General features: G+C 38.3%; 1 protein-coding gene across 4 annotated transcripts in view; it reads left to right on the top strand.

Annotated features, from left to right (window-relative positions):
• palm1a (paralemmin 1a) overlaps window positions 1-19,325 on the top strand; it is a 31,506-nt gene extending 12,181 nt beyond the window's left edge. For 2 of the 4 annotated variants that reach the window (XM_026922664.3, XM_034308823.2), the window contains exons 2-9: window positions 1,300-1,345; window positions 2,658-2,738; window positions 7,628-7,755; window positions 9,026-9,134; window positions 10,704-10,725; window positions 11,126-11,200; window positions 14,144-14,275; window positions 15,700-19,325. In XM_026922664.3, coding sequence (XP_026778465.1) covers window positions 1,301-1,345; window positions 2,658-2,738; window positions 7,628-7,755; window positions 9,026-9,134; window positions 10,704-10,725; window positions 11,126-11,200; window positions 14,144-14,275; window positions 15,700-16,256 — 1,149 coding nt within the window. In that variant the 5' untranslated portion in view covers window position 1,300 and the 3' untranslated portion in view covers window positions 16,257-19,325. The remainder of the gene's footprint in view (window positions 1-1,299; window positions 1,346-2,657; window positions 2,739-7,627; window positions 7,756-9,025; window positions 9,135-10,703; window positions 10,726-11,125; window positions 11,201-14,143; window positions 14,276-15,699) is intronic. The other 2 variants (XM_026922673.3, XM_026922680.3) reach the window with 2 other exon arrangements.
• Window positions 19,326-20,993: the final 1,668 nt, after the last annotated feature.

Genomic DNA, 20,993 nt, shown 5'->3' with positions numbered 1-20,993 from the left:
TGTTGTGGAATGTCTGCGAGATATTCACTTATCTTATAGCAGCTACAAACTGTTGTTCCTTCACCAGCCTCTCTTTTTTTCCTCTTGCTTGCATTATTTCTTTGAATAAGACAAAACAAAAATGGAGCTGGTCAGGTTCCCGAAAAACAAGTCATGTCCTATTCTTGGGAGATAAGAAAAGTTGATTTTAAGTGCTACTTTCATTTCCCGTGTAATGTTTTATAAAAGAGACTGAGTTAGCAAGACTGCTCTCACGTTATCACTTCCAAAATGTACAATGGTTCAGGAACTGTAGATTTTCTTTGGAAGGGCTGATATTTGTACGTCCATTATTAAGGAAACTTGTCTTTTGAACGTGTCAGTTCAGCGCTGATGAAGATGAGTGTCAAAATCTTTTTTAAGGACACATTCATTTGTCTTGATTTAGTTCTAAACAGATTCAAAATCACTTGGATGACCAAAATGCATCACAGACATTATATTTGAAATATTCCCTAACTCATGGATCTCCAAAAGCATGAAGCCAGAAATGAGACAAAATGGATGCTTGTTGAGTAATACAGTGTAAGAAAATAGTTTACTGCTGTTTTGGTTAAACCTGGTTTATTATTACTGAAATGCTGTGAGAAATATTATAGCCTCTTCCCAAGCTGAAACTTTTCGTCAAATTATTTAACCAAAGATGCTGTGATAGAACTCTCATGAGGGCCCATCATATTACATATTGTCTGGTTCTGTGTTTTTCTTCTTTCTCTAATGGAATGTGCCATCTTGGCTGAAGTTCTTCACAACTTTTGACACTCTTTCTCCACAACTTTTGACACTCTTTTTTCTGCTGTTTGTGTCTCTACATTGAGGTCTGATACAAAGTGTAACATATTGAATATGGATATTATCTGTCTCAATTACATTCATATATACATATATTTATATATGGGTTCGATTATGAGGATAATACATTTTAATTACAACCAACAGCAGCCACATCCCGCCATATTAATATAAAGGGAGTAATATACAGAAACTGAATGTATGGTTGTCAATGACGCACCATAAATTCTTCAACCAGAAACTCTGAGGAAGAGTGATAATGTTGTTGTGCAAACCAAAGAAACCTGTTTACAAAGGAAGGAACTGAATGCATAGCCATTCTTGGACTGTTACTGAAAATGTACAGAAACTCCGGACACGGCAGAGAAAACACAACAGATCGCCTTAGAGAGAGAAACAGAGCTTACTGCATTGTTCTCTTTAGAGATGTTTCTCATCTCTCTCTCTCTCTCTCTCTCTCTCTCTCAGGATGTCTGAGGCGTTGTCACAGCAGGAGAGGCTCCAGGCTATAGCAGTAAGTAAGATGCTTATTCTACACGTTCTTTTGACTGCTGCAGATCTCATGATTTATACATAATACTTCAAAATAACCTCAAAACGCTCCATTCAACTAAGACTCCTTTTAAAAAAATTCCAATAACGTTCATTTAGAAATTAAAGTCCTCTTTGATCATTAAGGGCCACTCTGAACAAACACCCTGGAGTCCATTTATGTTGTTTGTGTCAAGGATTCTACTAATTCTGACAGGAATGTGTGTACAGTCACGTTTCAGTCTCTGAGATGGAGTTTGGCTCCTTTATGTGATGTTTTGCTCAGGCACACCCATTGACATGCATACAAATACACACAGCCCCCATCCCCATCTTCACTCTCCGTCCTCGGATTCCACTCATTACAGGAAATAACAAAAAGGACCAAAATACACCCTAACTCTATTAATAGGTTAAACCACATACATGATGCATGATGCAATTAATGCGACAATAAGAGTAACAAATGATCTAGTCTGTGATTTGGGGTAAAAGAAAATATTAATTTACTATCCATGTACAATATGCTGTGACAGTGGCTTGCATAAGTATTCACCCCCCTTGAACTTTCATTTTTGTAGTGTTACAAACTGGAATTGAAATGAACTTAATTGAGATTATATGTCCTGAATGTACACAAAGTACAAAACATCCTATAATACTGAAGTGTGTGAGCATATATAGCTTGCAACATTATTTACAAATAAAAAAACCCCAGAAATTTGTGATTATGTTTATTATATATTGTGATTATAAGTATTTGCCCCAGTTGAATGGAGTCAATCTGTGCACAATTAAAGTGTCATCTGATCTCAGTTTAAAAACACGTGTTCCTGAAAGGATCCAGAGTTTGTTAGAGAACATACCTAAACAAACAGCATCACAAAGACTAAGGAGCTATCTAAACAAGTCCAGGACTGAGAATCAGGGTTCAGTTATAAAAATATCTCAAATTTTCAACATCCTGCAAAGCTCAGTTAAATCCATTTTTTTTAAATTTGGAAAGTACATCGCACAACCATGTCTCTGTCTAGAAAAGGCCGTCCACTGAAAGTCAGTGACTGGGTAAAGGGTAAAGTTAGAGACACAGCCTAGAGCTAGTGTAAGTGTGTATGCAGGGTCAGGTGTGTGTATGCAGGATATGCAGGTTTTGTTGTTTAGTTTATAGTAATCATTAATTGTGATGTGAGTAAAACAGCCATGCACTTTTTGAAACATGAGAAACATAAGCAACTTTGGAATGTAGCTCAAATCTGATACAGAATTACACTGTACCTGTTTTTTTTCCCTCTCAGGAGAAGAGAAAGAGACAAACAGAGATAGAAAACAAAAAAAGGCAACTGGAGGATGACCGCAGACAGCTGCAGCACCTCAAGGTAAGACTTTTGGCATCAAATATGACCGAAAGCAAATGGTAACATTTTTTCGGAGGCTTGCCCTGCTGGACTGGTGCACAGTGAGAAGCGTGTCTTGCAGAAATTCATCACGGTCAGGTCACATTTCAGGTGCTATACCCAATTGTTGTAGTGTTATCACCGAAGATTACTCACTTTGCATTGTCTTGTTTATTTATGAGTGCTGTGCCAGTAAACTGCCTGCTTTCTTGGCAATAAAGCTTAACACTAAGGCAAGTCTAAAAGGTTTTACGGGGTGTTCTGGAGATTCTGGGTATCTCTGTGTGGAAGTGTCCTGAAGGTTTCAACCCAGGCCAAGGACATACATCTCTCAGAGACAGGAAGAGAAAAATCTGTTTTGGGTGTTTTTGGGGGTGGGGGTGGAGGGGGCTGATAGGACATCCTGTGTTGGCTGAGTGGGGGGACAATGCTTCCTCTGGTTAAATAGGTCTTAGTTGTAGTGCACACAGTTTTGTAACTTGACTCAGAGTGTTGTGCGCTCCTAAGTTTATGACAAAATTTATGACACACCAGCACAAACCATTTTGAATGCTTATTACATGTTACAAGGTAGAATTTGTTTCTACTACGAAAATATTCAATAAAAGAAGGTGAAACTAGTTTTAATCCACATACATGTGTTTTAGAGTTAGTGATCAAACTTTAAAGAGCAACTTCAGCAAAGGAGGACTTTTGCAGCGCTGGCCAGAGATAAGATCCAAAAACCTCTCCATTAGCAGTTTCCATGGAGCTCGCATTCGCAGTCAGCAAAATGCAATGAGAGAGCCAGAGAGAGAAAGACAGACAGAGAGAGAAAGGGAGAAAGAGGGAGAAAAATGCTCATTGAATAGTGGGCAGTTGGCTTTTTGAAAGAGAAGCTGATGTGATGTTTAAACTGAATAAAATTAATCTCTGAAATTGGCACTTTACTTTACTTTAAAGTGCTGCATTAACAACTATGTTTGTACACTAAATGCAGTACATTGTGATACGTGTCCCATCACACACATTGTCCAATCAGTGAACAAAAGGACAAAAAGACGTGTGATTGAATCATAAGTTTGTTTGAATGAAACATCAGAGGAGGGGTAGAAATGATGCATGAAGACAGTAGAGCATTACTGACTTGAATTACACTATATGGCCAATAGTTTGTAGACACCTGACCATCACACCCATATGTGGTTCTTCCTCAAACAAAAGCACAAAATTTTCTAGAATGTCTTTGTATGCTGTAGCATTACAATTTCTCTTCACTGGAAGTAAGAGGCTCAAACATGTTCCAGCATGACAATGCCCCTGTGCACAGAGCGAGCTCCATGAAGACATGGTTTGTCAAGGTTGGAGTGGAAGAACTCGAGTGTCCTGCACAGAGCCCTGACATCAACCCCACTGAACACCTTTAGGAAGAACTGGAACGCTGACTAGACCCCAGACCTCCTCACCTGACAATCCGTGCCTGGCCTCACTAATGCTCTTGTGACTGAATGAGCAGTCACATTCATGAGGCATGAATATGACTGAAATCCCCACAGCCATCCAAAATCTAGTGGAAAGCCTTCCCAGAAGAGTGGAGGTTATTATAAAAGTAAAGTGGACTACATCTTTAGTGCAGTACATTACAGTAAACATGCTTATTACATGCTTAAGCACCAGTCCACCAAGACAAATTCCTTGTACATGTAAACCCACGGTACTTGGCAGTAAAGGTGATTCTGATTCTGATTCTGATCTGACATGGGATGTTCAGCAAGCACGTATGGGTGTGATGGTCAGAGCTCCACAAACTTTTGGCCATATAATGTACTTAAAAAATTAGACAACATAAATGCAGCTGCCTATCTGTCTTTATCTGCCCCACATCATTCTTATTAAGCCATCGATGAGTCCTTGTGATATAATGCATTGCTCAGCCCTAGTAGTTTCATGGTCAAGCTGCTGATAGATATTAAATTTTAGCCTTCACATCTAATATCATGACTAGCCCTTTATTGTTTTGGCTCCTTGGCTTCCACTGTGAAATGACTACATCCTGTATATCACTGGACGGTGGCACAGTGTGTGCACCTGCATTCAGAATATTGTACATTGTGAGTACTCTGCAATTTTTCACTGTCACCCTAAGCCCTACGCTGTTAGTACACTAATTTGCTTGCCTTTTGTTATGCTTTCAGTTTTATATCCGAAGAAAAGATATGATTTTAGACTGGGTGCATGCTAGGAGAGCATTGAGGCCTTTGTCTTCTATTTTAGATCTCATTGTATCAGCATGGAGGAGGATGTGCGTGTGTGTGTGCATGCTTGCGTGTGTGTGTGTGCATGTACATATGCTGCACGGTCTTACAGCAGCTCTTACGGGAGTATTGAATGAACACTGCGGAATACTCAGCGAATTGTGGCTTACAAAGCAATATTCCTATAGAATCATTAAATCAAAATAGTCTATGTCAATGTTAAATATTTTACGGGCTCTCTGCAACGAAGTAGACTGACATCTACAAAATCTTGATCATGAACAGCTGGGAGAAGCAAGAATGTCCGTGGCCTGTGATGCATTGTATGTTATGCCAAGAAGCCTCCAGGGGTTGAAGTATGGCCAAAAAATACAACTCGGATTGATTGGGCAAAGTGTTCTGTTCTACGTGCCTTGCTTTCTTTTGTCTTTATGTGACAGCTTTAGTATTTGCTCTGACATTCTTTTAGCCACAAATGGTTCGGAAAATTACTGTTGCAAAAATCTGGCCCCTTGTTTCTAAACTCACAAGTTGACCTTTAATACTACTGTGCTCATTATACATTATTTTCTATTGTGCCAGTATCATGTGGAAAGTTATTGATTTGCAGATTGAATTACAAAACTAGGTCCCTTGGTTACAAATCGGGCAGTTGTAAAAGCAGCGTAGTTGTGAATTTTTCAGTTGTGCCAATCTCTGGATTACTGGAACTGAGATGGAAGCAAGCCCAGCAGTGAATGTCAGATCAGGCCTGTCTGTTGCATTATTCTCAAATGAATGGCCATTTCCTGTCTGCTTTTTCACTAGTCAGCTGATTCTGAACCAACAGTGGCTCAAATGTCTCCTAATTAACTGAGAAACAGATCCACAGTGCCTCCTTTAGCTGCTGCACAGTGTCCACTTTATACATTCTGACTGTGATAGATGAAATCAGCACAGGCTTGGCTGACCTCAGATCAGGTGTTTGGATCATTTACCGCCAACAGGCTGAGCTAAGAGCAGACTGAGTGCCACACCCAGTGTCCAGTATGGCCCTCTCAGCGGATCAGTTGTGGGTTCAGAAAACTGGGGCTCAGCTGGCATCAGCACCTCTTAATGGCTCTTCCTCATGGCAGGAGGATGCATTAGCTTCCCTCCATGCATTGCAGACTAATTGACTGCAAGCTTTTGCCTTTGAAGTGAATCCTTGCAAACTAAGAGAGCCAAAAGGGGCAGGCGAGCACGGGCGTAACCTTGTTTTGAAAAGTGCTCAGGATAAGGATGGGGGCAGGGTGAAAAAATGAACGGAACGTGCGTGATCAATGAGAAACAGATTCACAGTGGTGACCTTTGTGGTAAATCGTAATATACTAACACACATTTTCTAAATACAGCGCCTGCAAGACTTTTGCAGCCTTTGAAGATTATTACTTAGTCACACTGTATGAGATGATCCAAAAATAACGCCTCTGCGAAATCTACAGCAGACTGTGTGATAATGTGAGTTCTCTATGGTTAATTATACGATGACCAGTGCTTAAAGAAAATAACATTCTGCTTACGTCATCAATCAAGGCTCGTGGAGGAAACGGTGTCGCTGAAACAGAAACATTCTTCAGAGTAAAACTGAAATAATAAGGATATTTTTTCTGTCCATTAGCATGTTTTGTTTACATTTCACCATTGCTACTATCAGTTTCGAGATATCCTGTGAGTTTTGCATAATCTATGTCTACAGTTGAGTGCATTCTAAGACCACCAATTTCATCTCACAGCAATGTGCAAGCCAACGTTCCCTGCTGTGTATCAAGTTACCTGACACTGGCTACTTGACATCTATCACCAGTAGGCTAACCTACACATCTATAAAACAGTGACAGCTATGCAAAAAAGCATCAAACAAGCAGTCTTAGCACAGTTTTTACAGTACAAATTGTATCTGCTCCTTCCAAATAAACATACTAATGTCGTTAGCTTGCCTATCAAATGGTTTTTCAGTACAAAATCAAGAGTGTGAGTAGAAAGTTTAATACTGATTAGTTAATATAGCCGCAAGCAGCGATCTGTGGGGTCCAAGCACCCTTCCCATATTAAATATCTCAAATATTACTTAAAATATATAAAGAAAAGTTATATCACAATATCCTATGTTTATGTTTAAGTGTTTTATTCTAGTTTCAGCTGTAAATTAGCTAGCTATATAAGAACAATTGATCATGTCCATTCATTCATTTATCTTCAGTAACCACTTTATACTGGCCGGGGTCGTGGTAAATCTGGTGTTTATCTTTATGGACACCACTCACACACACATCTGCACACAAATTTTCATCCTGTTTCCAAATATAAAATTAGTATTATATAAAATAATAGCGTTTATATTGTACTATATTATAAAACAATATAATACAATATAAAATCTTATTCCACATCATACTGAATTGTTATATTGTGTTAATAACTCATGTTAGTACTCACCCACTGCAGAAAATTACTGTCTTATTTACATTTTACACATCTGTTTACATCATTTGACTGCATTTTAATGTATTTTAACAAAAGGCAAATGCAACAGGGAGGAGCCCATTTCTGACCTTGTTCCTGAATATATCATGCAAATGCAATGTTTAATAATTTTACGTTTATTTCTTTCCTCAGTCAAAGGCATTGAGGGAGAGATGGCTGCTAGATGGAGCGCCCTCTGCTGGCTCGGAGGAGGATGAAGCAAAGAAACAGCTTCAAGAAGATGAGGCCAAAACTAAAGGACTTGAGGAGGCTATTCTGAGGTAATCTTTTCAGTCAAGCTAATCGGTGTATCTTTAGCTTATCTATAACTAACTGTTTCTTTACTACATACAAGTCTTTCTAGAACAGGTTGCCATGCTCCTGCTTAGCCAATTTGTCTCAGTTTGCTCATGTTAGTGAAAGAATGGCATCAGGCTTCTCACTGGCAGGCAGATCAGTGTAATTCTCTTTAGTCCAAATTAAATTCACCCTCTAATGCTATACCAATATCTCAGAGTAGGGCCTTGGCTCCAGTCTGGCACACCACTAAATGTAATGCTAGAGAGCTGACACGTTAAGGCGTGGTGCGAACAAGGAGCTTTAAATGAATCATATTAGTATTGCTTTTAAATCAAATCATGGTGTGTCTAAAAATTCAATTACCTTTAAGTGTGAGTCTTTTTAAATGACATTCTTCCACTTTGTTGATGATCTCCACAATTTTCATTAACTTGCGCTGAGCTCAAACAACATGGTGTCTTAAAGGAAAAAAATTCCAACCTGACTGTATGTATAATAAACATGTGAGCTTCAGTTCAGTTGACTTTTTTTGGTATAAACTTCTTTCATTGACAAATTAGTCTGTTTTTTACTGTAAGTTATGTATCCTACATTATCTACAATACAGTTAAACTACATGCTGATAGTGGAGCCAGGGGGAATTAGTCCTTGCTTCCATCTCTACCTGAAGAGACTGATGCAGCAACTCTTTAATGTATCCTTTAGCCTGTCCAGCTCTCTTACGTCCTCTTCTGTACGCTCTGCTTCAGAAGCTTATCAATGCAATCGTGCTCATCATCTCATAGCTCTCTAACTAGCCGAGCCGAGTCTCTGTGCAACTGCATCATATAGCTGTATTTCATTCCCGAACTTAGAGTCCAACTTTTGCTTCTATGTTGAATTTCTCATGAATATAACATTGAATGTTACTTGAACACCCCTTATCTCTTATGTTTGAGATCATTAAAAAATTCTTCTATTAAATGTCATTGTAACTGAGTTATCGATCTTCTCCTGTGATATTAACATAGCAGCGTTACAGCTACAAATTTCTCAGGGGAATAACAGAAGTACAGTGTCAACCATCAAAGTAGCACCAGAATCACTAAACAAATCACAAATATTTTAATATTTCAAGCATATTTTTAAATGTGTTTCTGGGTGGATTTTTCCTTTAAATTCTTGTGCATACTGTATATCAAGGTAGACTATAAGAAGCAGGTATCGGATTCATTATACTCTCATACCATGTACTCTGTGTTCCTGCTCTAGACTGGAACAGGAACTGGAGGAGTTGGAGACAGGTGTGTCCGCAACGTCCACCAAAGAAAACCTGTCAGATGCAGCCCAGCAAGAGGAACCCAAGACTGTAGAGAACATGGTGAGCCTTATGTCGTCACAGTTAAAGTAAAACACACAGGAGGACTGTCACAGACAGTTGCAGCTTGCATAGAAGGATTTAGGAGTAGATTTGGAGACCTACAGGCTCCGTTTACAGACATTTAGTAGCCATAATGACTCTGCTATGTCTATATGTCCACTACTTCCAGATCATATCCTCTAATGCACTTGTCTTTATGCACACTCAGCATAGATACACTTAAGTCTAGTATACACTGTAGAAGAGTTTCACTTATCACTGAGGAAAACAGCTGTGAAATGGACAAGGTGGCAACAATTGGTAGGAAATTAACAGACCTTGATCTAGATAAATCTCCACTGTCTTAACAGTTAAGTATTTTAAAAGGGCCTTGGAAAGCAGCAGTAAAGAGAAATGTTTGCTGTAATTATGGCCTCTGATTGTGCTTTCCTGTGCTGATCAATATCCACTTCCCCATCAGTAGAAACTGCATTAGTATATCAGATGTTTTTTTTTTTTTCGGTCTCTGTCTTCGTCTTTGAGCAGATTCTCTGTGCAGATCTTTTAATCATCATTAATTAGGAAAAAAGCAGATCTGTAATGAGATATGCCATTGAGGCTTGCCATTGAGGCAGGGACCAGGTTTTTTTACATGCTCTCAATTACCCAAACATGCAATCTAAAAGATTTTCAAATTACACATTTATTCAAATTGAAGGATTTTAAACATTTTAAACATCTCGCTGATCTGAATTATATATTACAATCCTAATCCTCCTGTACTACCACTAAAAAGGAGACTTTGTAATCATAAAAATATATGAAATTTGCAGGAGAGGCTGGTATAAATGGGGTAGAAGGGCTTTCTTGCAAAGATAAAAATACATCAACATAATGTTTTATTTTTGACATGGGTGTTAGATTTGCTGTTAACAAACTTCTTAAAGTTTATTTTGGACTTTGGTTTAACCAAGCACAATAGCACCACCAATGCTCAGAAGAAAGATACACAGAATGGTAAAAAGATGCAACACTGGGGCTGAATCGTTTCTAGCCCAGACTGTAGACTTATGCAGCCTCTCCGTCAGTTGTAAAACACCATCTAGATTTGATTTTCATTTGGCCTGATTGCTCAGTCATAATAGTTTCATTTTCGAGCTAATACATTTTCACAATCAGCCATTACTAGAAATACTGTATGTATGCGGAAGTTGACTTTTCTTATCAGTCGATTAGATTAAACCAATTCCCAATTGTCCTGCAGCCTTTCAGTTTGAAATCTTCTGTTCTTGTGACACACTGAGCTGTTAAACAACTGAGTCATTTTGCATTTAAGTAGATTTGTTTGATTGTTACAGCTGTATCCTAAAGAGATAGCTAGCTGTGGGTTTTTTAGACAGCAAGCAAATCTGTGTAAATAAATTTAAGCGAGTTTAACTGTGCCAGTGTGTGAATAAAGATTCTTTACTGAAATTCCTTTAGTATATAAATGTATGTTTAATCAGAGTCAAAGATACCAGCACTGAATAATTGATTCATTGAAGTAAAATTGGAATAACCCTCAACTATCTCTCTGTCTGTCTCTCTCAGGTCACGGGAGACTCCGTTAAAGGTAATTGTTTTGTGTATGTGTGTGTACAGCAACACTGAGTGCCATAAAACACGAAATATATGGCACTATATATAACACATTCTAATTATTATAATTAATTCAATCTCAACCACAGCTATGTTTATTAAAATGTTTTGTCAAAAAAATGTAGTGTCTAAGTAAAAGTAAAACAAACCCGCCTCATCACTCAGGATGGAGATATAACAGTAGCTAATCAGTGAGCTGGCAGACAGTTATTTCGTTTTCATTCAGTCAAGTCCAAGATTAAATCTAGGTCCTTAAACAAATCTTCTTCAGCCATCACACCTCTTCAGCATCTGTTTCTTTGTCTTCCTACATCTACCTGTTATCACTTTGTCCTCCTTTGCTCCTCATATCCTTGTTTCATGACCTTCATTAGAGGTCAGAGAGATCAAAGTTCACGTCAGCCCTCGTCTGGAGAAATCCAGGGGTGACTCTGACATGATGAGAGCAGGTGAGTGCCTGACCAGCGTAGCTCATTTAGACATTCAACCCAAACCCTCAGTCATAACTCCAGCCTCAGCCTTATGTTTATTGTATCTATTCGTTAAAAATTTTTTATCAGCATTATGATTGGACACATGAAAATGTATGGTCTATTAGAACTATCACAGAATTTTTTTGAAACTTTTTTGGGATATCTTCAGTTGTATTCTCATAACCTGAGGCCTTGTCTTACTCATTAATCAAACATTTATATTGTCTGTGACACTGTTGCCTGGAGAGGAGTGGTGAATGTGGTGGAGGGCCTTTAAGGGCTCTTGAAATACCCTGAGAAAGTGAGGGACTGATTAGTCCTTATAGCACTCACAGCAGAGCCTGTCTGTCTCTAAATGGAGGTGCCTTTCTTCCAGACTTTTTCATTTATTTAAATTATTCTTGAGGGTAAAGGCAAGCTTAGATTGAAAAAGAAATAAAACTTTGAAAAAGTAGGCTACGATAAATGGCCACACTAGAGCTAGTTAAATATTTACATACAATATATCTTTGTCTTTATTAAAAGCACTTTTTTTTTGATAATTGTGTTCTTTGAGTGCTTATCTTTGATTAATATAGCGTATTTTATAAATATATAAGCATATATTTATATACATTGCATATATATACAATGATTTGTATTTATTTTTAGCTAGTGTCACTGCTAAAATGTTTCAGGCGCTCAGTTTAGAGCTTCTCCTCATCTTCATTTCATCTAATGTTGTGTCTTCTAACTCTTACTGTCTTTTCTCAGTGTTTTCTCAGTGTCCGTGTGTTTCAGTATGTTCAGACTGTGAAGTCCTTTACTTAAAAATGTAAAGCTGAGAAAAACTGCAGAGTGTGTTATTTTTAGGTACATTCTTTCACAAAATTTGAGGTTGCCATGGCAGCCGAACTCCTATGAAAAGGTTACCTTGGTGCTGCTGTTGTCATGGCAGCCTGCAGTGGCTGAATACAATACTTAACAAAATAACATTGGGAACAAATGGGCCATCAGCAGCTCTAAAGACTGTAATTGAAATCATAATTGAAGGCTACAAAATATTTATCTTTCTGTGACCCACCAAGTACACAAGATTCCACTACCAAGAAGTTTTTTTTTTTTATTTCTTCATTAATCAAGAACTAATGAGGTTGCGACAAATTTTGTTTCCCAAACACAATTATTATATTGCAAAATTTCTTCCTCACTTACTGCATAACCATATACTATTTGAAGGAATTTAAAACAGTAGACAACTTTTTTGAGCAATACTATATGAATTTTATAATTACAATCTGATCCATATCCCACATCAATATAAGGTTTCACTTTTGGCATCTGACATCAGCAGCCTGTTGGACCAGCTGAACGTAAATTCTGTTGTGGTCGTTGAACGTAACGCGAGCTCCATGAAGACCAAGGTTGGTGTGGAAGAGGTAGAGTGTCCTACACAGAGCCCTGACCTCAACCCCACTGAACACCTTTGGGATGAACTGGAACACTGACTGCACCCCTGGTCTCCTACTCGACATCAGTACCTGACCTCACTAATGCGCTTGTGTTCATTCAGCCACAAATCCCCACAGCCACGCTCCAAAATCTAGTGGAAAGCCTTCCCAGAATAGTGGAGGTTGTTGTAACAGCAAAGTAGGGACTAAATCTGGAATGGAATGTTCAACAAGCTGATGGTCTGATGGTCAGGTCTCCACAAACTTTTGGCCATATAGTGTACATAGCCTTAAAGTATAATTTAAAAATGACACCTGTGCCCTAGTAGGTGTAACATTCACCATAAATAAAACTACTGTGTAATTTAAAATGAAGTTCAAAATGAACAATTCTGCCATGCACAGAACAACAGAACAGAAATACAGTTTTTTAAACAGTACACGTAGACTATATTTATATCAACCAATGCAGTGAACTCTTTCCTTGGGTAATGCTCAATGTCATTAAATTGAGATATTGACAATAAATGTGATTTATACATTTATATCTTCAAATGCAGATTAAGTTTAATTTTTCATTACTATGGTTTGTTACTAAAATGCTGTAAATATGTGGCATACTGGTATAAAATACAAGAGATGAATAAATTGAGTCACAACTGTAATGTAAAGCACAATCCTATTGATTTTGCTAATTGGTCAATATATTAAATATATTAAATTGAAAAAAAGACCGACATTAAGTGCTTCCCCATGTCTCAACACATCTCGTATTTATAGATGTGAGTATAGATCAAGTTTATGTTATAGCATGTTTCTTTGGCTGGTGAAGCTGAAATATGTTACACTGTGCACCAAAGTTTTGATTTACAATCACTTTACACATCGTACCTTAAGTGTCTGTGGTGCAGTTGAAATTCTACACTGTACTAGCTTTAACCTAACTACTCTTAAAGTATGGTTTAGGTTTGACTTTATACCCTGGTGCAACAGGTGGCTGATTATTTGCTCTTAACAGTTGTTTTAAGGCCGATTATTTTGGGTTTTGGGAAACCAAGCGCAACAGCACCACCAATGGTCATAAGAAAAAATATATATTATGCCATGAAGTTGTGGGTGGGGCCATAAATTAGACCTTGGGATATGATTGCTCAACACTGATAGTTAAGCTATTGATAAATATTAGATTATAGCCTTCACATCTAATTTCATGAATAGCCATCACTGATAGGAAAGATTATTGTTTAATATATAAAATAAATCCAGTAATCAGTACTGTTTAAAATAAATGCTGCTATGTACTGATATGCCAAGGCTAAGAAGGTATGTTGCTCTGATGGTCACATACAAACATAATTGGAGTCCCATTTCTACAAATAAATTAATAAATAAAGAAGAAATATAAAGATGAGTGATTGAGTGTCTGTTTATGGGAGAACGAGAGCTCACCATTGCAGGATGTTAATCTTTCCTCTTGTTGACCGCCCAGCGATGTACTCCGTAGAGATCACAGTTGAGAAGGACCTGGTCACAGGCGAGACCAAAGTCTTGTCCACCAACACACTACTGCCCAAAGATCTCTCTCAGCAGGGGGTCAAAGTGTATGAGGATGAACAGAAAGGTGACTGGTTTAGGAATACGTAGATGGATATCCTGTAAAGCTGTTGTAAATACAAGACTGCTTTACGAGAAGTTCACATTCAGCTTCTTATATCTAAGAACTTAATACACAGACTGTTAAAAAATGTAAGGAGGAGTAGTTTACTTAGTGGAATCAAGCTTTCAGTAGAAAGACAAAATGAGTATAATTTCATTAGAATCATCAGAACTCTTGCTTTTAAAATAAATACAATCAAAGTGACCTGTATAGCAGCTTCTCGTAAAGGTTTGTCAGCTTAGCATGGCATAACTGTTGGGATTTTCAGTTATTTTCATTCCAATTTATCTAAAACATATAATTTGCTGCTTGTACTGAACTCAGTCACTAGTTTGTAGGCATGACTTTCACCTTCACTCTGCTTATTTTTTAGGTTTTTTTTAAGTTTTATTTTAGTAGTGTGTGCTTGAAGCTACCTCCCTTACCATTTGTCAGTGATTTGTTTCTGGCAGATAAAAACAATTAGCTTCTTTTTTTTTTTTTAACATAAGGTAACCGGCTTTATTTTTGTGTCTGTTAATCTGTTTGTATTCATGTACCCCCACTACTGTCAAAACTAATGCTTCCAACAGCTAATGCTGATAGACTATTAGTTCTAAATTATCATTTGTCCTTCTTAGCCACTTTGCTTATGGTACGCTAAGCTTGCCAAACGCTCTGTACGAGTCCTGGGCAGCAAGTGAAGTGAACTTTTCTTTCACCCCACAGTTACTTCACAATCTTCCCCTCGTGGCCATTGATCACTTTGCTACATTTCTATACAATAAGGCTGTAATAACTATATTTACATCCTTTCTGATTCTGTCAATGGTCCATATTAAAGGAGCAGTTTGTAATATTCAGAGCCCTCTGCTGGCTGCAAATACAAGTGCAGTGTCAACACTGGCAAGTTTTCCCTGTCCTATCCATTCTGTTGAAACACTGATTTCCTTGTGAGCTGCTTGGAAAGAAAAAGTAACAAAATTTAGCAGAACTGAGTGCTGATCCAGCTGGGGGCGGAGCTAATTTCTGGGCCAGAAAAAAAATGTAACCAGATGCTTGAAAGAAAATAACCAAACCCAATGCAGGATTATTGCGAATCAGAGTTTTTCTAAGGTTTTTTTTTTTTCACGTTTTATGATTGTTAGAGGTCCAGAAAGACATTTAAAAATTACAAACTGCATCTTTAAAATACGCTAATCATTTCTTGAATAGCATTTTATGTAGGGGAAAACAGTGATGTCTGTAATATATTTTAAGAAATAATTTTAGCAGCATTGCAAAGCCAGTACTTGATACTGAAGTATAGTGAACCAAATTAGGATTATGAGAGCCTTGTAGTAAATGGATTGAATAAGGTACAAATAAGTCTGCTAATGAGACCTCATTCTTTCCTGCCTGTTTTATAGTGGTGCATGAGGTGCGTGGGACAGATGGCCCACTGACCAATGGCGTGCATCAGCTCAGCTCGTCCGAAGTGGAGGAGCTCATCCACAAGGCTGACGAGGCCTCCATGAGCGACGGCAGCAAAGCCACACCCCAACGGGTGGTGGAAGCAGGCGAGAAGCTCGAGGCAGGAACGGAGCAGGTTGGGGTTACTCCAGTCAAAGAGATCACTGGTGTAGAAGCCAAACCATCACCAGCTGTGCCCCAGACCGATGTAAATGATGCCAGTGCGGAGAAGCCGGTCACAATGGTGTTCATGGGCTACCAGGACGTGGAGGACGAGAATGAGACGAAGAAGGTACTGGGGCTTGAAAGCACCACAATCAAGGCTGAGCTGGTAGTCATCGAGGATGGAGAAAACAAGAATGAAGCCAAGGAGGAGCAGGCACCACCCAATGGAGGCCCGGCTGAGCCAGCAAAAGCCCAGGAAGAGAAAGGCGAAGAGGGTGAACCTGAGGTTGGCGCTGCTGAAATTAAAAGCAAAGAAAAGCAGCCTTGCAAATGTTGTTCCATCATGTGAAAAACTCCCTCACAGGGGAACTTGGAACTTTTGTTTCTCAGATTGGTGCATCGCATCACCTCACAGACAAAATAATACCAACAAAAAAGAGAGGAGAGAAAACATCTTGTATCTTTTGATAGAAAGCTCTTGTTTTCTTACTTCATTTGTACCAGTTTTATATTTTACTTTATTTTTCCATTTTCTGTTGTTCCTGTCCTATTCTTTATCCTCCTCTGGTTTTGGTTTAGTTGCAATTAAGACAAAAGCTGTTACATGAGTGGCGCCTGATACCTTCAGCAAAGAGGTTTGCAGATGAAGCATCATTATATTTGCTATACGTTACCAAGCATTGATCAACAAACCCTTTTTTCACTTTTCATCTTTACATAAGAAGGACTCAGATATCTCTGTAACTACAGTATATGATATACACTATATGAATCATTTATTTTTAATATATATTTATTTTATGTTCCTTTATCAAGCGCCCTAACATTTTTTTTTTGCAGAAGCATGGTGTGTGAAGTGCTCTCTGGTCCTGTTATTGCATTTTATCGTCCTCCAAAAATGGGGTGGGGTCGGGGGTGAGAGGGACTGCCGGGGTAGTGCGGAGGCTGATCATCTCAAAATTCTGCACAATTCTATATTTATGACTAAATAAGCTGTGAGCGTTTTCCTCATACTAGAGAGTGAGGTCTGAAAGTAACTCTTGGAATAGTAAGTGTAATGGGATTTCAATAGTAGAGATGCTTAGTGGTCTGTTGACTTCAAACTTAATATGGCAAATCTGTGTGTGTGTGTGGGTGTGTGTGGTTGTGTGTGGGTATGTCTGTTATTTGAACACTCAACCACTTCTGTTTTGTGTCAGGCATTGCCATAAATAATCACATGTCAGTGGCGCTGCAGATCCTCACATTTATCAGTACAAGATGTTTTATTGCATCTCCCAACTGCATCTACTAACCACCCACACTCACACACACACTCACACACACACACACACAGTCATGTCTTTTCATATTTTCTCTCAGTAAGATAAATTCAACATACTTTTCCCCGATTATCAGAGATTTAACCAAGGTATTACAAATATTAAAATATTGAAAAGTACAATTTTTTCCCCATATACAGTATTTTTCTCAGTTAGCCTCCACTGCACCTGTTTCAACAAAATGTTAAATCTACTTAGCCTTTTTGGTTTGGATGGCTGGTAAAGGCACTGCCTTTTTTAATTTTGTTAGTTTGATTATTTAAACCAAGTCGACAGCTGCCTATGATGAAAACTGGCTTTGCTGCCAGTCCAAAGTGGCATCCTGAACATGCCAATATACACTGCCTTTAGTCTCCTCTCAGGCAGAGCCATCCACTTCTTAAAAGAATCGACTAATTTGCTGGAGCCGAACCTATGCAAGAACACTCATGTACGCAAGTCAGCATCAGCAAAGTCAGTATGTTCAGTAGTGCTTATTATATTTGTCATAGTAAAGAAAGAAGAGGTGGTGTTAGTGTCCATGCATTCAAGCACTCCACTCAAATCTGTGGCTGCACTGAAGCTGAATATAGTATCTCATTATCCTGTGTCAGAAAAGCCAATTCTGTCCACTTTAAAAACAAGAAGTTGGTGATTTTTTGTGATGCCGTGACCCTTTGTGATGCCGTGACCCTTTAAATAGGCTAGCTATTTATATCAAATTCTTCACTGAATGGCGTGAAAGAAATAGTTGTCTGGTTGGATTTCTGAGAACTGATTAAAGATTCGTGTGGTGCTAATTGAGCCAAACTGTCACACAGCAACATTATTTGTTTTATGAAACAGCAAGGCTAGCCCCATAACATTAGCTACAAGTGCCATCAGTATTGCAGTGCATCAACTTTTGCAAAAGAACACCTTATTTTTTTAATCTTATGTGTTAACAAATCATTTTTATTGCTAATATTTTGTGTAATTTTATTCATTTATTATCTGTAACATAATAGTGAATTACATTATACATTATAACTACATTAGTATGTAGGAGTATGAAGTTGCGTTGCGCTTTTTTAGTGCCACTACCACAATAGTCGGGAAGTAACTGGTGGCTTGGTAGTGTGCAGGTGCATTGGTATGTGTCTGTACAAGTGTGTGTGTGTGTGTGTGTGTGTGTGTGCATTCTCCTTTCAATATAACAGCATTGCCAGTACTTCTTCTGGGAAGATTTTCATTGGGTGCCTTGTGGCTAAAACAGTTTGCTCATTTAGAAAGGCTCGTTGAGTTTCGTGTAAGGTGTGGTACTTAATATGGAACCCTATGTGTCATTTATTTGATTTTCCAATTTAAATGAATTTTCATGACCATATTTATAGTATTTCCTTTCGGAATGAGTAAGATTGTTAGTCGATGTCTCAGAATCCAGCTTACCCTTGTGTGGTTATACAAAACCATAAAACAATATCCTTCACAAACATGACTGAGTGCTGATCTTGATCTGATCTGTATCCTTAACCCTAACCCGAACCTACAGTTAATCTGGGCTTCCTCTCCCATCACCCAGACTCACACACAGCACTCTCAGCACCATCACTTACCTCAGACTTGCTCAGCAGCACACCCTACTGTCTGTCAGTACTAACATTCCAGTTCAGACGTTTTCCACGGCCCCTAATGCCTTGTAGCCCGGCCCCTTGCCAGGGCGTTTTCTCTTTGTACACATGCATGCTTTTTATAGATATATTGATCATTATATCTTCATATCCATATTCATCAGTCGGTAATGTCTCCCTCTCCCTGTAGTTGAAGCCTTGCCCTATATCATCCATAATGTCCATGAGATTGATGTATTGATCATAGTGTCTAGGAGCATGAGGAGTGAAAGCCTGATAGTGTAGATGAGGTCACTTCCTGTGTTGGAGCAAAGCTCTCATCTACTTTAATGCTCCATTTTCTTCCTCGAGGAAAGACCCATCTTAGTTTTTTTTTTGGTGTGTGTGCTCCCACTGCCACGGCTCTGTGCGCTTTCTCAGCTGTGAAGGTCTGCTTTCTTACCGACTTGAAAGTGCTGTAGAACGAATTTTAAATGAGATATTAAAATGTGACGTGCTTTAAGGATACTGCTGTCCCGTCTGTTTTTTTTATGCTCTCTTCAGGGTCTCATCAGTAAGTTTCAGGTCTGCAGGTGCTGAAATATTTGGAAAATATTCACAAGATATCATAAACTGATAACATAGATAGTGGTACTTCACATTTAATAAGACATCATCATGAACAAAAAAAAGAAGTAAGATGGGTCCCACATCATACGATACGATTTCGATTCCACTGACAATACCACTGAATCTTCTACAATACAATACGATTTGATTTAGCAGCCTGCAATCGATATGTGACCAACTTTGTTCAGAATCTGCAGTAGGCCTACTGTTCACCATGATGTAGAGAATGACAGCATTACTGTCAAATCACCTTATTAGCCTATTTACAAATCAGTTTAAAATGATTAATTATTATTTACACATCAGTTTTCTGTCCTTTTTTGATAATAATTTATTCATATTCAATAGTAATCAATTTATGAGTGTTGCCCTGATTCATTTCAATCACTGAAAATCATTATACTCCTACTTTCTGTAGTACAGGTCAGGGTTCTCATAATTTGACACCACTTTAGCTGTAAAAACAAAATTTCATGGCCCCTTCAGTACAGATTTGTTTTAGGAACTATTCAAATATTAGATTCATTGCTCAAATATGTGCAATCCTATTATGGCTATGTATTGTAGATAGAGTTCTTAGTTTTTCTAGAAACAGCTACTTTTTTTCAGTTATTATGGTTTTGATTAAACCCATTAAATTAGTCAAATAAGCAAATAACTATAAGACCTCAATAATAAACACAACTTTGGCAGTGGTGGGTGAACCACTGCTATAGGAAAAACAATGTCTTGGCAGGAAAGTGTCAGTTCATCTCTCTTTCATTCCTGCTAGATCTCAGAAGCATACATTCCCCAGGCCAACAATCTAAAACTTTCTCTCTGGTATAGTCACTGACTAATGGGACTGGATTTGCCCCTATTGGGTGACATGGGCCTCTATTATGTGGCTATTCTTTGCTTTTGTCTAGGGCTTGCTGATGGTCAGCAGCATTCCAGACTGATATCCCTACTCTCAGGATACACACCAAACTCCCACATACATGCACACAAACACACACACAAACACACACACACACACACAGCAGATGGGGCCAGATTTTAACAACAGCAAGGTCTCATCACACCCACACTGGGCTTTGTCTCATTGACTAATACCTCCTGGAACACACACAGTTAGTGGTGCCCTGAGAGGCAATTACACACACACCACACACGCATACATGCCAGAATGAAAGGGAGGTTGGGCGAGAGAGCCCAAAACAATACCAATGGGTGAGGACTTAGTGCCAGGCCCTACTCCCATGGACTACTGTGATGGACAGACTGTAACGCTTTGAGTGAAGATTTCCTGGATCACACCATTAAGAATGTGGTGAGTATATTTATTATATTATCAGTGCTATATGTTGTATGGACATGTTTCTGAAAATACATTACATCTGAAACGTTTTAATTGCTGTCTATAAATACATATATATATATATATATATATATATATATATATATATATATATATATATATATATATATACATAGAGAGAGAGAGAGAGAGAGAGAGTATACACACACACTCACAAGATATGTACGCTTGCTTTAATACTGTTGCATGAAGTCTTACTGAAATGC

The sequence above is a fragment of the Pangasianodon hypophthalmus genome, chromosome 11, assembly GCF_027358585.1.
Source record: "Pangasianodon hypophthalmus isolate fPanHyp1 chromosome 11, fPanHyp1.pri, whole genome shotgun sequence".
NCBI lineage: Eukaryota > Metazoa > Chordata > Actinopteri > Siluriformes > Pangasiidae > Pangasianodon > Pangasianodon hypophthalmus.
This window is presented reverse-complemented; position numbering and strand designations above follow the sequence as displayed.